This window comes from Panthera tigris, chromosome C2, assembly GCF_018350195.1.
Source record: "Panthera tigris isolate Pti1 chromosome C2, P.tigris_Pti1_mat1.1, whole genome shotgun sequence".
Taxonomy (NCBI): Eukaryota; Metazoa; Chordata; class Mammalia; order Carnivora; family Felidae; genus Panthera; species Panthera tigris.
In genome coordinates, this window is record NC_056668.1 from 42,244,103 (window position 1) to 42,257,872 (window position 13,770).

The 13,770-nt window shown below is 37.5% G+C and overlaps 1 protein-coding gene across 3 annotated transcripts in view; it reads left to right on the forward strand.

Annotated features, from left to right (window-relative positions):
- Positions 1 to 10,852, forward strand: part of NSUN3 (NOP2/Sun RNA methyltransferase 3) — a 59,668-nt gene extending 48,816 nt beyond the window's left edge. For 2 of the 3 annotated variants that reach the window (XM_015543734.2, XM_042999103.1), the window contains exon 6: positions 9,233 to 10,851. In XM_015543734.2, the coding sequence (XP_015399220.1) occupies positions 9,233 to 9,503 (271 nt within the window). In that variant the 3' untranslated portion in view covers positions 9,504 to 10,851. Of the gene's footprint in view, positions 1 to 9,232 lie in introns of all 3 variants that reach the window. The other variant, XM_042999104.1, reaches the window with a different exon arrangement.
- The last annotated feature ends 2,918 nt before the right edge of the window (positions 10,853 to 13,770 follow it).

Below are 13,770 nucleotides of genomic sequence, written 5' to 3' on the forward strand. Positions count from 1 at the left end.
TTGGGATGAAGTAATAATTACTTGGTTCTTATGGACTGTTTCAAAGTGTGAATTATTATAGAAGCAGATGATTTATCCTAGACACAACTGTAGTAGGCAAAGTAGTGCATATTTAAGTACTTATATTTTAGAAGTGTGTTAATTTTCACTTAGTATATTATAAAACACATACTAAATTAATTTATCAAGATGCCAATACCAGAAGTATTGGTTTTTAAACCATTAAACTAATCTGATTATGCAGTTGTTATATACTGTAGCCTTAACTAAAATTAAGTACCTGTTGCCATTTATGTGTCAAACTGAAGAAACTATTATACGTTTTGATAAATGCTCATTATAAAGATATCTTTATACTTTACAATAATTCCCAGCTGTCTGAACCTTGGGAGTGAGTTTTTTCACATTATCTATTTTCCTTGATTTTTTTTTTTTAATGTTTATTTATTTTTGAAAGAGAGAGAGACAGAGCATGAGCAAGGGAGGGTCAGAGAGAGGAGAGACAGAATCCGAAGCAGGCTCCAGGCTCTGAGCTGTCAGCACAGAGACCGGCACGGGGTGCGAACTCACCAGTCATGAGATTGTGACCTGAGCCAAAGTCAGATGATTAACCAACTGAGCCACCCAGGCGCCCCTTCCTTGATCTTTTAATACAAAATCATGGTATTCTTGAAATCTATAACTACTACAAGCAAAAGGACAAAAATGGTATACAAACAACCATCATCAGCAGCAAAATAGCAACAACCATTTTACAGAAATCCCTAACAGTTTGCCCTATGGTGTTGAGATTAACCCAATTTGTAAAAAGGCCTTTGTGTTGCCACATACTATTTCCTTCTGTAGAAATTAATGTGACCAGTTAACTTATACCAACCTAATTTTAGAAACATAAGTTATGAATGTTGGAAAAAAAAAAACAAAAACAGAAGAATTAGCCAACATTGCCAACATTGTAGAAATTAATTAAATTTCCATTAGGCCAGGAACATATTGTTTGTAGATGATGAGGCTTCTGTGTACTTTTGTATAATTGTAATAAGAAAGAATCATACTTACTTGATTAGGCATTGGCTTTGCAAATTGTGGAACTAGGAACAAAGTCCTTTTAGTGGGGGTTTAAAAGATCTCCATTCAAACTGTGTATATATCCCTTACACAGTAATCTGAGTTTTTTAAAGAAAATCTTATACCCATTGCTATAATCAGAAAATGATCCAAAATGAGTGTAGTTGTAATTTATGCAGTTTTAGAAAAATCTGCTAATACCTTAGTAGGTTACTGTAAAAGAAAAATTAAAAAAAAAAAAAAACCTGTCACTAGGTGTGTATTAATTTTTTATTGTTGCTATAACAAATTACAACAAAGTTAGTGGCTTAAAGTAACACAAGTTTATTATCTTACACTTCTGAGGGTTCTAAGTTCAAAATGAAGGTGCTGGCAAAGCTGCAATTCCTTCTGGGTGCTCTAGGTGAGTGCTATAGACTGAACATTTGTGTCCTCCCAAAACTGATGTTAAAATCCTAATCCTAAAGGTGATGGTTTTAGGTGGTGGGGCTTTGGGAGGTGATTAGGTTATAAGGGTGGAGCCCTCATGAATGGGTTTTGTGTCCTTACAAAAGAGACCCCAGAGAGTTCCCTCAGCCCTTCTGCCATGTGAGGACACAAGGGCCATCAGTGAACCAGAAAGCATGTCCTCACCAGACACCGAACCTGCTGGACCTTGATCTTGGACTTCCTACCGTCAGAACTGTGAGGAATAAATGTTTATTGTTTAAGCCACCCAGTCTGTTATTTTTGTTACAGTAGCCTAAACAGACTAAGATGGAGGGTTGCTTCCTTACCTTTACAGTTTCCAGAAGCAGCTCACATTCCTTGGTTTATGGTCTTTGGCCAGCAATCCTGTCACTCCTGCCTTAGCTATGGTTATCAACTCTTCCTCTGACTCTCCTGCCTTCTTTTTGATTTCTAAGGATTTGGGGGATTACATTGGGCATACTCAGATAATCCAAAATAATCTTCCCATCTCTAGTTCCTTCATTTAATCACATCCGCAAATACCCTTTTGCCACTTAACGTGAGATGTTTAAAGGTTCTGAGGATTAGGATATGGACAACTTTGCCATGTGGCCATTATTCTTCCTACTACAGGCTCTACACAAATGTGAACACATTAATGGTTCACATGTCTGGTGTCTAGATAGGAGCCTTTTGTGTGTGTGGTGGGTGGGTGGGGGGGAAATTTAGGGCACAGTGAACAGTTAAAAGGTAAATGTAAGAAATTTTTTAGACACTGCCAATAAACACTGAAGGTTAAATAGGCTTTCAGTGGTAAGAAATTCCCAAAATATATTTTAATCAGTAAACGAATACATGAAGAGCCTAGAAATTCTGAATACCATAACATTTTAGTTATCTGGAACCTCAGGGAATAAGTTTTCTAGAGAGTTAATTCCTTAAGAGTAAAAAAAGAAAATAACTGACATCTGTAGGAACATTTTTGCTATTTATCCTACTGTCATAGCCCCTTTAATTTGTATTATCATAGAAATACACATATGGGTAAAAATTTAAAATAAAAATGAGCTTTTACTTAAAGGAAATTTACTCCTACCCCTCCTCCCTCTTTCCCTAGTCTTATTCCTCATAGGCAACACTTCTAATTATTTCTGTTCTTTACTTATTCTGTACATAACTCCCAAACCTCTGACTAGTACGTTTAGCTGTCATTTCTTAACCTAACAGCTTTGGACGTTGACTACTGACTTCTTGCTCAGGTTTGTCTCACTTACGCCACCCTTACCTCTTCACACCACACTCTACACCCTGAGTTCTTACCCTGTTCTCATTTCTTCCTCATTCAGCCTAGAAACTTAGTACACTGCATGCTTATACTTAGGCTTCTTGTTCTGTTAGTATTGGAATGTGTCTCTGGCATACTTCAAGCTTTATTCTTTTTTGCAATAATCAGGCCACTATCTCCTGGTTTCTCTCTTTGTGTTACAAGAATATTTGTACTCCCATTCTGCCTTCCATTTCTCCCTCCCTTCTTCCCAATGTCTGTAGCTTTATGTTTGGGTTGGACAGTATTCTTTCAGGGACGTAAAAATCTGTTCTGAAGCATTACTAAGATCAGTCTATGCAATGATTCTGAACATTGAAGACCCATAATCAGTGTATGTTAATTCTGTAAATATTGTTCATTGCAGAATGGACAGATACTTTGGAATTAAATTTTCTTTTCTATTGCTTCAGTGTAATGATCAAGTGCCACTGAAAGGAAAATTTTCCTACAGTCCAGCTTGATGGGAAAATCTCTCTCTTCTTTTCCTCCCTCCCCCCAGCCCCAGTCTAGTTGCATATACCAGATCTTCAAGGTTTTCTTAGTTTTCAGTCATTTCATCTCTTCATCCCTTCTCACCTCTAATGATCTCCCTGTCATTCTAGCCTGGAGTAGTTACCTCTAGGGCTCCTGAGTAGTCATCATCCTGGGCTTCACTCCCCTCACTGCTTTTCTGTGTTACATTTACTATTTTCAGTACATTTTTCCCCCTTTTTTAAAAATATTTTTTTTAATGTTTGTTTATTTTTGAGAGAGGGACAGAGAGAGAGGGAGACACAGTATATGAAGTGGGCTCCAGGCTCCAGGCTGTCAGCACAGAGCCTGACACGGGGCTCTAACTCACGAACCGTGAGATCATGACCTGAGCCGAAGTTGGACGCTCAACCGACTGAGCCACCCAGGTGCGCCCATTTCTCCCCTTTCTTGATTGAGCTCCTCATTTTGCTAGAGGTAAAATTTTTGAGTCATCAGATATCTGAAAAGTTTCTGTATTTCTCCTCTATATTTATTTGACGGTTTGGCAGTAAGTAGCATCCACTTTAAATTGCTTTTTTCCAGGGTTTGGGGTGAGCGACACCATTGATACCAGTCAGTTTCATGAACCCTTATTGGTGACCCATTTTTCTTTCTGGAGGCAGTTAGCATCTTTTGTTCTTGAAATTCTAAAGTTTAACATTAATGCATCTAAGTATGGATTTTTTTTTGTTCATTATAAGACTGAAGCTTTTACAGTAATATAAGACCTTCTGCACCCCTCCCCTCTTGGCTTTCTGATCTCATCTCGTCCTGCCACCCCCTTGCCCACCTTGCTTTAGCCACTCTAGCTCCTCTTTCCTCTTTCCTCAAGTATGCTATAGGATCTTTGCACTGGCTATTCCTTTTGTGTGGAATGCTCTTCCCTCAGATATTTGCATGGCCACTTCCTTACCTCCTCAGATCTTTGTTCAAATGTCACTTCCTGAATGTCATCCTGTTCCAACTACCCCATTTAAAATTGCAATCGTCTCCTCCATCCACACTCTTCTAACCCTCTTATACTGTTTGAATTTTCTACATAGAACCTATTGCTAGATTAAAAAAAAAAAAAAAAAAAAATAGGGGCTCCTGGGTGGCTCAGTCGGTTGAGCGTCCGACTTCGGCTCAGGTCATGATCTCACAGTTGGTGAGTTTGAGCCCCGCATCAGACTCTGTGCTGACAGCCTGGAGCCTGGGGCCCGCTTCGGATTCTGTGTCTCCCTCTCTCTCTGCCCCTCCCCCACTCATGCTCTGTCTCTCTCCCCTTCAAAAATAAACGTTAAAAGAAAATAGGCAAACTGTGATATTGTGAAAATATATTTGGTCTTTGTTCCTGGATCCTGGCCAGGGCTCCTAAAACTTTTGAAATTTCCTCAATGGTAAGAGGGATAGGAACATCTATTGTTATAATGTTTGCATTTTGTAAAGATGAAAGGAACTTTTGTTATTGATAAACTTTTCTCAACCACACCTTGGTTTATGTTAATGAGGTGGCTTTTGGAAAGTTTCTAAGGACTTTCTGGGAACCAACCATGTGTTTAGAGGGTTGGAACTTTCAGCTTCCCTCCCATCTGCCTCCCCTGCCAGAGAGATTGGGTAAAATCACGAGTGGCTAATGTTTCAATTAATTACACCTCCTTAATGAAGTCTCCGTAAAAAACAGTGAAGGGATTTGGAGGGCTTCCAGGTTGGTGAGGAAGAGGTGCTGGGAGGGTGGCATGCCTGAAAAGCCCACAGTAAACCTGCACCCCTTTTAAAACTCATACTCTTCCATCTCTGCAACTCTACCATCTGGCCGTTCCTGAATTGTATCTTTTTATAATAAAACAGTAATCTAGTAAGTAAACTCCTTTCCTGAGTTCTGTGAGCCATACCACCAAATTGTTGGACAGGGGTTGTGGGAACGTTTAACATATGGCAGGTTAGTCAGAAGTGGCCTGGATTTCCGGTTGTCATCTGAAGGGCACCTTGTAGGGCTTAGCCCTTAACCTGTGGGATCTGACGCTAACTCCAGGTGAATAGTGTCAGAACTGAGTTAAGTTGTTAGACATGCAGTCACTGTTTTGAGAGACTTGGAGAATCGTCTGGTGAGGAAAAAATTCATAAACACACATACACCCATATACAGTAAAACCTTGGTTGATAGGCATAATTCTTTCTGGAAACATGCTTGTAAGCCAAAACACTTGTATGTCAAAGCGAATTTCGAGAACCGTTGGCTCAGTTGTGATCATGTGACATTCAGCATCCTGTACTACTTGTATTGCAAAACATTGCTCATTTATCAAGTTAAAATTTATTAGAAATGTTTGCTTGTCTCATGGAAAACTCACAGAACAAGTTACTTGCAATCAAGGTTTTACTGTATATGTTGTGTGTGTATATAAATATATACATATATATATACATACACATATATAGAGAGAGAAAATGTGTGTGTGTATATATATACATATACACATATACACACATATATGGTTTAGGTTTATGGTTTATATGTGTGTGTGTGTATATATGTATTTGTTTACACATACACTCACAAGTTGTTTTTTGGTGAGTGTATACTTTGTATTAGTTTTCTAGGACTACTGTAAAGTACCATAGACAACAGAAGTTTATTTTCTCATGGTTCTGGAGGATAGAAGTCTGAGATCAGGGTCCCCAGGGTTGGTTTCTTCTGAATCCTCTCTGGTTGGCTCGTAGATTATCTGTCTTTTCCTTGCGTCTTCACATAGTCTTCTCTCTGTAACTCTGTGTCCAAATTTCCTCTTCTTATAAGGACACCAGTTATATTGGAGTAGGGCCCACCCTAAAGATCTCATTTTAAATTAATTACCTCTTCAAAGACCCAATCTCCAAATACAGTAAGATTCTGAGGTACTGGGGGTTAGGACTTCAAATGAATTTTGGGGGGGGACACAGTTTAGCTCATGACAGACTTACTATTGGTATTATTTTTTTAATATTCTGTCTCCCCAGCTAGAATGTTAGCTTCATGAAAGCAAAGGGTATTGTTGTTGCAATTGTTGTTGTTCTATTTTAATATATACCTAACTTCTAGAACAAAGCACAACATAATAGATGCTCAATAAATAATAATTCTAGCCTACTGATGAGTTCTTTCTAGCCTACTGATGAACACTGCTTTTATCTCTGGAAATTACTCTTATTATTTCATTGATTTAATGTCCCTCACTACCAGTTCTCTGTATTACCTTTCTGGTATTCCTGTTAATTGAAATTTGGATCTGCTTGACCTTACTTGTCTCATTTTCAGTCAATCTGTTCTACTTTTTTAGAAGATTTCTTCAACCTTAACTTCCAAACACTTCTACAAAATATTCTTTATCATGATGAACATATATTTAATACCTATGAGCCTTTTCCTTGGTCCTGTTCCATGGCATTGTGTTACTGTTCTGTGGGTGCTGTATCTTTACTGATCTTTCTGCATTTATTAGGTCTTATTATGTCTCGTTTTCTGAATTTTCTGTTTTTTCCTAGGCCATTTTGTTGTTGTTGTTTGTTTGTTTATTTTGTTCTTGCTCTTACACATTGCTTAAGCATTTTTCAACTGAAATTATCTGGCAGGTTGTACTTTTTTATTTAATGGGACAATAAAGTACTAGGAAGTTTATTATAGGGGTGGAATTTTTTGCCTCGTGATGTCACTTTATGAGAAGCTGGCAGTTACCCTGGAGGTTCTCCTCAAGGTATAATGTAGAGGTCTTTGGTTTCGGGGACAAACACTTACAGTGACTGTCTTAGGTCTCCCGAAACAATTTATTCAACTTCCTTAGACAAAAACTTTGCAACTTTTTCTTGGCTTCCTGACTTGCTAAATATGGGAATATGGTTTCTTTCTCTTTTTTTCTTTTTTTAATGGTGATGTATTTTTTTTTAAGTTTACTTATTCATTTTGAGAGAGAGGGAGAGAGAGCACACGCGCGCTGGCGAGGAGCAAAGACAGAGAGAGAGAGAATCATGACCCGAGCAAAGATCAAGTGTCAGATGCTTAACCAACTGAGCCACCCACGTGCCCCTCCATGGTTTCTTACATATGCTTTGAATCAGTATCTTTGTTTTCACTTTTTACTCCCATCACATTACCTCTGGTATTGCCTGGTCCCAAACTCTTCTGTAGTTCAACAGGTCAAATTATGCCCTCTGTGGGTGCTGTCCTCACCATGAGAGGCTTTCTCCACTCTGGTGAACTGCTGCCACTCCCTGTCTGCATATCATCTTTCAGAAATGTGTTGAAATCTTTTGTTAGTAATTCTGTCCTATTTATTGTATTGAGTCTGTACTTAAAAATATACATATGTATATATTTTTTACCTTACTGTTAAAGTGTGTCTAGGAGGTTTGAGGAAAGAAAACCTTGTCATCAGTTTCTTTGTTTTGAATTAGAATTCTTCAATCCTTTAATAATTGAAAATAGGGAATAGAATTTGAACTAGTTTTGATCATGTGGGTAACCTCATTTATTGGCCTGTGCTCTAGTTTTTTAAATACAGATGTGTGAGACATGGGGCTGTCTGTACACTTAAATCTGGTACAGATTCTAGAACATGGATTTCTTAAAAAAAAAAAAAAAATCTTGAGTAGTAATTGCTCAGAGGTTATCACCACAGCAGCAGAACTAAGACTTTCTAGTTTTCTCTCAGGAGATTACCTTACCTCCCACTCCCCTCTTATTATCAAGGCTTTGTGTCATGAACTTTTGTTTACCTTCCAACATCCTAGTTCCCTGTTCATGCTCCCACATTGTTTCATATGAAGAGCTGTAACCCCTCTTTTCTGAAGCTAATAACTCTTTCATTTGCAGCGTGAAGTCCTGGGACTGTTCTCCTGGATCTGCATTTACAATTATGTTTAAGTCTTCCCCTAAAAGAAATAAAAAACAAATAAACAAAAACCACCTTCCTTTCCATATTTTCTCAAAGCTACACATTCATCTGGTGAAGCTGCCTTTATTTCCTTTCTAAGTTTTGCCTCCCTTTAAATGTAGGTATTCTCTTAGTGTCTGTCTTTAGTTTACTTATTTTCTTTCTTTCTTTCTTTCTTTCTTTCTTTCTTTCTTTCTTTCTTTCTTTCTTTCTTTTTTTTTTTAAGTCTGTTTATTTTGAGAGAGAGAGAGAGAGAGAGCGCAAGCCGGGGAGGGGCAGATAGGGAGATAGAGAGAATCCCAAGCAGGCTCCACACCATCAGTGTAGAGCCTGATATGGGGCTCGAACTCCTGAACCGTGAGATCATGGCCTGAGCCAAAATCAAGAGTCAGACGCTTAACTGAACTACTTAGGCACCCCAGGCCACTTATTTTCTTCTCTTTTCCTGGGAAATCCTATTTACTACTATGACTTCAGCTATCACTGAACCTTAACTCCTTTCCTGAAGTTCAGATGTTTTCTTCCCACCTACCTATTAGTACCACTCAGTATATTCAAAGACAAACCCATTACATTAACAGCTCTGAGCTGTCTTCACAGAGGCCGATGTGGGGTTCAAACTTACAAACCATGAGATCATGACCTGAGCTGAAGTCAGATGCTTAACCCACTGAGCCACCCAGGTGCCCCACCCATCTTCCTATTCTTAAAAAAAAAAAAGAAAGAAAAAGAAAAAACAAAGCAAGGAACCTGTCAAACACAATGCCTGGTTTTCCCATGTTGATTAACCTGATTGTCATTTTTCTCAAGTCATCCAGGGATACATTAGAAAGAAATAGTTGTAAGGGTAGAAAATATCCAAAGTTCTTGCAGCCTGAATCAGAGTAAGGGTAGTTTCAAGTATATAAGCTTCCTTGACCTGTGACTTCATCTGTTTCTTTTAACGAATCTAACCAAACTTCTCCATTTTCCTGATGACACACAGGTCTGCAATTAAGGCCTTACGCCCTGGAGGGTTACTTGTGTACTCTACATGCACACTTTCCAAGGCAGAAAATCAAGATGTCATCAGTGAAATTTTAAACTCCTACAGTAACATCATGCCCGTGGACATTAAGGAAATGGCAAGGACTTGCTCCCAAGACTTCACATTTGCTCCCACTGGCCAGGAATGTGGACTCTTGGTGATACCAGATAAGGGCAAAGCCTGGGGCCCAATGTATGTGGCCAAATTGAAAAAATCATGGACTACGTGAAATTGGTGACTTGCATTTTGTAAACCATGTCAATGTGTTATTTTATTTGTTTTCCTGAGCTCTTTCTGTTTTAACATTTAAATAATTATGGAGTCATTTTCCCTGGGTCTGTTTGGAATCCTATTTACTTAATAGTTGGCATCTCAGAATTTAGGCTTGAGAATTTTCCAGGTGTATTTTTTTCCTGAAAATACATCTATAGCACTGGTTTAAGGTGTTGCAGATGGTGTTTGTTCTGTATAATACATCTCCTGTCTTTTAGTTGGCATTTTGTAGTTAAATTAGTCAGAATACATGGTTTTATGCATAATGTGTTTAGGAATACATTCTATCCATGATGTTGGTGCTTTGAACCTTTAAAAATGCACATTTCCTGGCCCTTTCATAATTTTTCTCCTTATCAAATATACAGATTCTTTAGAAGTCCCACCCCCTATCCTTTTCTGTAAGAACTGATTAGAATTCTGAGACTAACTTCTTAAGCAGCACTATTTCTAGTTCTAGAAAATAGGTTTCTTATTTGCCACGTTGTTTTCTGCTAAGGACTATCTTCTGTTTACTGCAAAGGTCAGTGACTCTATTGACACCAGCTTTATTTCTCCACTTTTTTTTGTATTCACAAATACAAATTGAAAGGGTAAATTATGTTGAAAGGCTGTTAGAACAGCAGATTCACATGCGCAAGTTTGACTTTCGACATTCAGGTTGTAGAATAATGGAGTCTATCCAGCAGGCTATAAAGCAAGTACTTGAAACAAAACCAGAATGATTAATAACTACAATAACTGAACTATATTTGGAGAGTTTTGTTACATAATTGCAGTCATAATGAGCACTACAGAATCTGATTATCTTACCGTTGCAATCTGGAGGGGCTTTTTATTTCACTCTGCTCTGAAATGTTATATGAGAGTATGATGTCACATATCAATGCACAAGAGGGAGATGCCTAATGAGAGTGGATTATACTATTACCAGAGCCCAATACCATTTACTGAGTGACTCTTTCTGTTTACATATATCTGGGAATCTTGTATACATTTCTGTATATGAACTTAGGGTTTTAGCTTCAGGTTTGGATCATGTGTTTTCTCTAGAAATTACTTCACTTAGAGTCCAAATGTACTTTTCCAACTATTAAGAAAAATTCTGCAGCATACTTCAAAAGAGAATATCTATTTGGAAATTAACTTAAAAAAATAAACTGACTATAGAAACAGAAAATTCTGCTGAAGCTGAATCTTTTTGAATTTGTTTACTATATTCTATGCATTTAAACTACAGACTGCTCATTAACTGGTTTTCTTTGGTATGTTTCTTTGTTGTTTTTTTTGTTTTGTTTTGTTTTTTAATTTGCAAGCATATATAACGAGTTTCCTATAGCTGGGAATGAAAAACCAGATCTCTTGGACTCAATGAAATATACTGGATTAATACAGAAAATTAATGATAATGGAAAACTTATTATTTATTTATTTATTTATTTATTTAAGTTTGTGCTTGTTTTGTTTTTTTTTCAGTTTGAAACCCTGTCTTCAGTTATTATAGATTTAAAAGTGCATTTATTCTGTGTAGGTTAATCACAAAGTAAATTTTCACAGTGCACTTTGTTGAATGTCATTATTTTTCCATTATGCTGCCATGAAGCCTAATCTGAATACTCAGTGTGCCATTGGATTTGACCTTCCTGTGATTACTGACAAATGCAAATAGAGATGTGTGTGTGTGTGTGTGTGTGTGTGTGTGTGTGTGTGTGTGTATAACTTATGTTATTATTAACATTAATTATAATGAAGCAGCGGGCATTTGTGGAGCATCAAATATTATTAAGTTCTCTATATACATGTTATCTTTTTTGATCTTCAAAACAACTTGAGGAGTGAGTATTGTAACTGCCTTATGTGAATGAGAAAACCCTAGCTCAGTGCCGTTTGTACTATTCTGGTAAGTAAAGAATGGAGCCAAGGTGAAAACTAGATCCAAAGGCCCAGGCCCTTCAACCTACACTATGCTGTCTCACAAGACATAGGTTATAGGAACCCCCAAATTTATCAGCTGGCCCTCCCTTACTCTCCATCACTCAGTTTTTCACTTGTATGCAATTCTTTAGTCACAGAGCATCAAAGGTTCATCGGTACTTGGAAACAAACTAGAGTCTTCAGGGTGTGTTCTAAAATACTTCTGATTGCCATACCCACAAATCTCCCATGGAGGTGCTCTGTGCCTTCCTTTTCTTTGCAGATGCTGAACTGAAGAATAGAAATTTGGAGCATCCCTGCAATGTCAATTGAAAAGCAAGGAGTAATTGATATTACTTTCTGTGGCATTGAGTTACTTTCAAAATAGCTTTATAAAAATTTAGGTTGCTTACCAACACATTAACTTCTCTCTGCCTTCAGCACACTGAATAGCCACTAGTTTCAGAAATAGACTGTGAATAAATGTAATGCATTTAAATGGTTTATACTGAATTTTTAAAGCATTGGATATTATCTATGGCTTGGAATCAAGGCGGCATACAGTCCTTTGTCGTATTATGTGTATTCATATAGCCTCATATTCAAGATTGCATGTTACCCCCTTAGCAGTATTGTAAAAAATATCCTTTCCTACAATGTGAGTAGGTGTAACATAATAGGTACCAGAACACTTGCTACATGACTAAATAAAGTAATCACAAATCTAATAGGCCCTATTCAAGAAGGCTTTATACCTAGAAGATAAGCATCAGATGATCTGCATAGGCTAATGCAACTCTCCTGGAATACAAAGAGACAATTGGAACCAATAGCAACAGTTTTATTAGATGCAAAGAAGTCCTTTGATGCAATTGAATGGGACTACTTACATTATGTGTTAGGTAAATTTGGCTTTGGGGACAAATATAACAGCACAACCCATTTATATGGTTCAAACCAGTGGTTTACAATCTCCCTTCCTTGCCTTATTGCTGCAGTGGGGAGGAAGTAAGGATGGTACCCATTACTGCTGTTACTTTTCAGGCTGACATTGGAGCTATAATATCACCCAGATCCCATGGGTATCTGAAGGATATTCAGATGAAGGTTCACAAGTTAACTAACGTCTGCTGATATCCTACCAGTTGTGCTGAAAGCCCTAACAGCATCTGTCCTGAAAACATTACAAGTAATGTCAGAATTTGGATTGGCTTCAGGCTGCAAAGTCAATGGGAGAGAATCAGAAACGCTATCTTAACAGAATAGTTTCTATTAATATTACTTACTGTGTGACATTTAAAATAAGATGAAAATTTAACAAGAATTGATTTGAGATTCTAATTAGGGGCTGATTAAACAATGGAGTAAAAACAAAAAACCAAACACAACTTTAAAAAATTGACCTGTAATTTAATGCTAAGATTTTTTAAAAATAGGTTTCTCTAAGTCTGAGGAGGAAGAAAGCCTGGTAGACCAGAGAGCTCTTTAAAATTTAATTAGCTCAATCAAATGTCATTCCTGTAACTTCACAAATGAAAAAAAGTAATTTCCTTAGTTATGTGAGATCATATAGTCATGTTGAAACTCGGTGAAGTCATATGCTACCTTAGAAAAAGGGCTTTTTTTTTGCCTCCCTGGAAGCTATTTGATGGCATACGTCATGACTCAATTAAGCTTGCTATGGCTTGTCAAAAGGAATTTTCTGCTGCACATTGCTATGGAAGAGCCTATTACACACAAATAACTGTACAACCTAGGAGAATCAACAGAGACTAAAAACGTATAGCCTATTGAAAAATAAGCAGGACCCAGCTTCTTTCTAGTTCTTAAAAACAAGTAGGAGTAAAATTGCAGGTGTTAACATGAATGGACGAAGTAAGAGAGATTAATGTTGGTGATAGAAAAGGGGGACTGAATTTATTTCAACTTACAATTATTAAGTTAGAGAAAGACTAATAGTTACTAATCCAAACAAGGTGTAATAGCCTTTCCAAAACAGTAAGTATTTTTCTCCCACTGTTACATTAATCATGGGGGTGAGGGATAGAGAAATGAGAAGACTAAGGAACCAGTGCTGACTCATGAACTGGTGTGAGTAGGCATGGATTACTGTGGACTTATAGCTCATAACTGCCAACTTTTTTTCTTTTTTTTAAGTTTACTTATTTTAAGAGAGAGCGAGAACACACATGCAAGCAGGGGAGAGGCAGAGTGAGAGGCGAGAGAGCCAAGCAGCCTCCCCACAGTGCAGAACCCAATGTGGAGCTTGATCCCACAAACTGTGAGATCACGATCTGAGCCTAAATCAA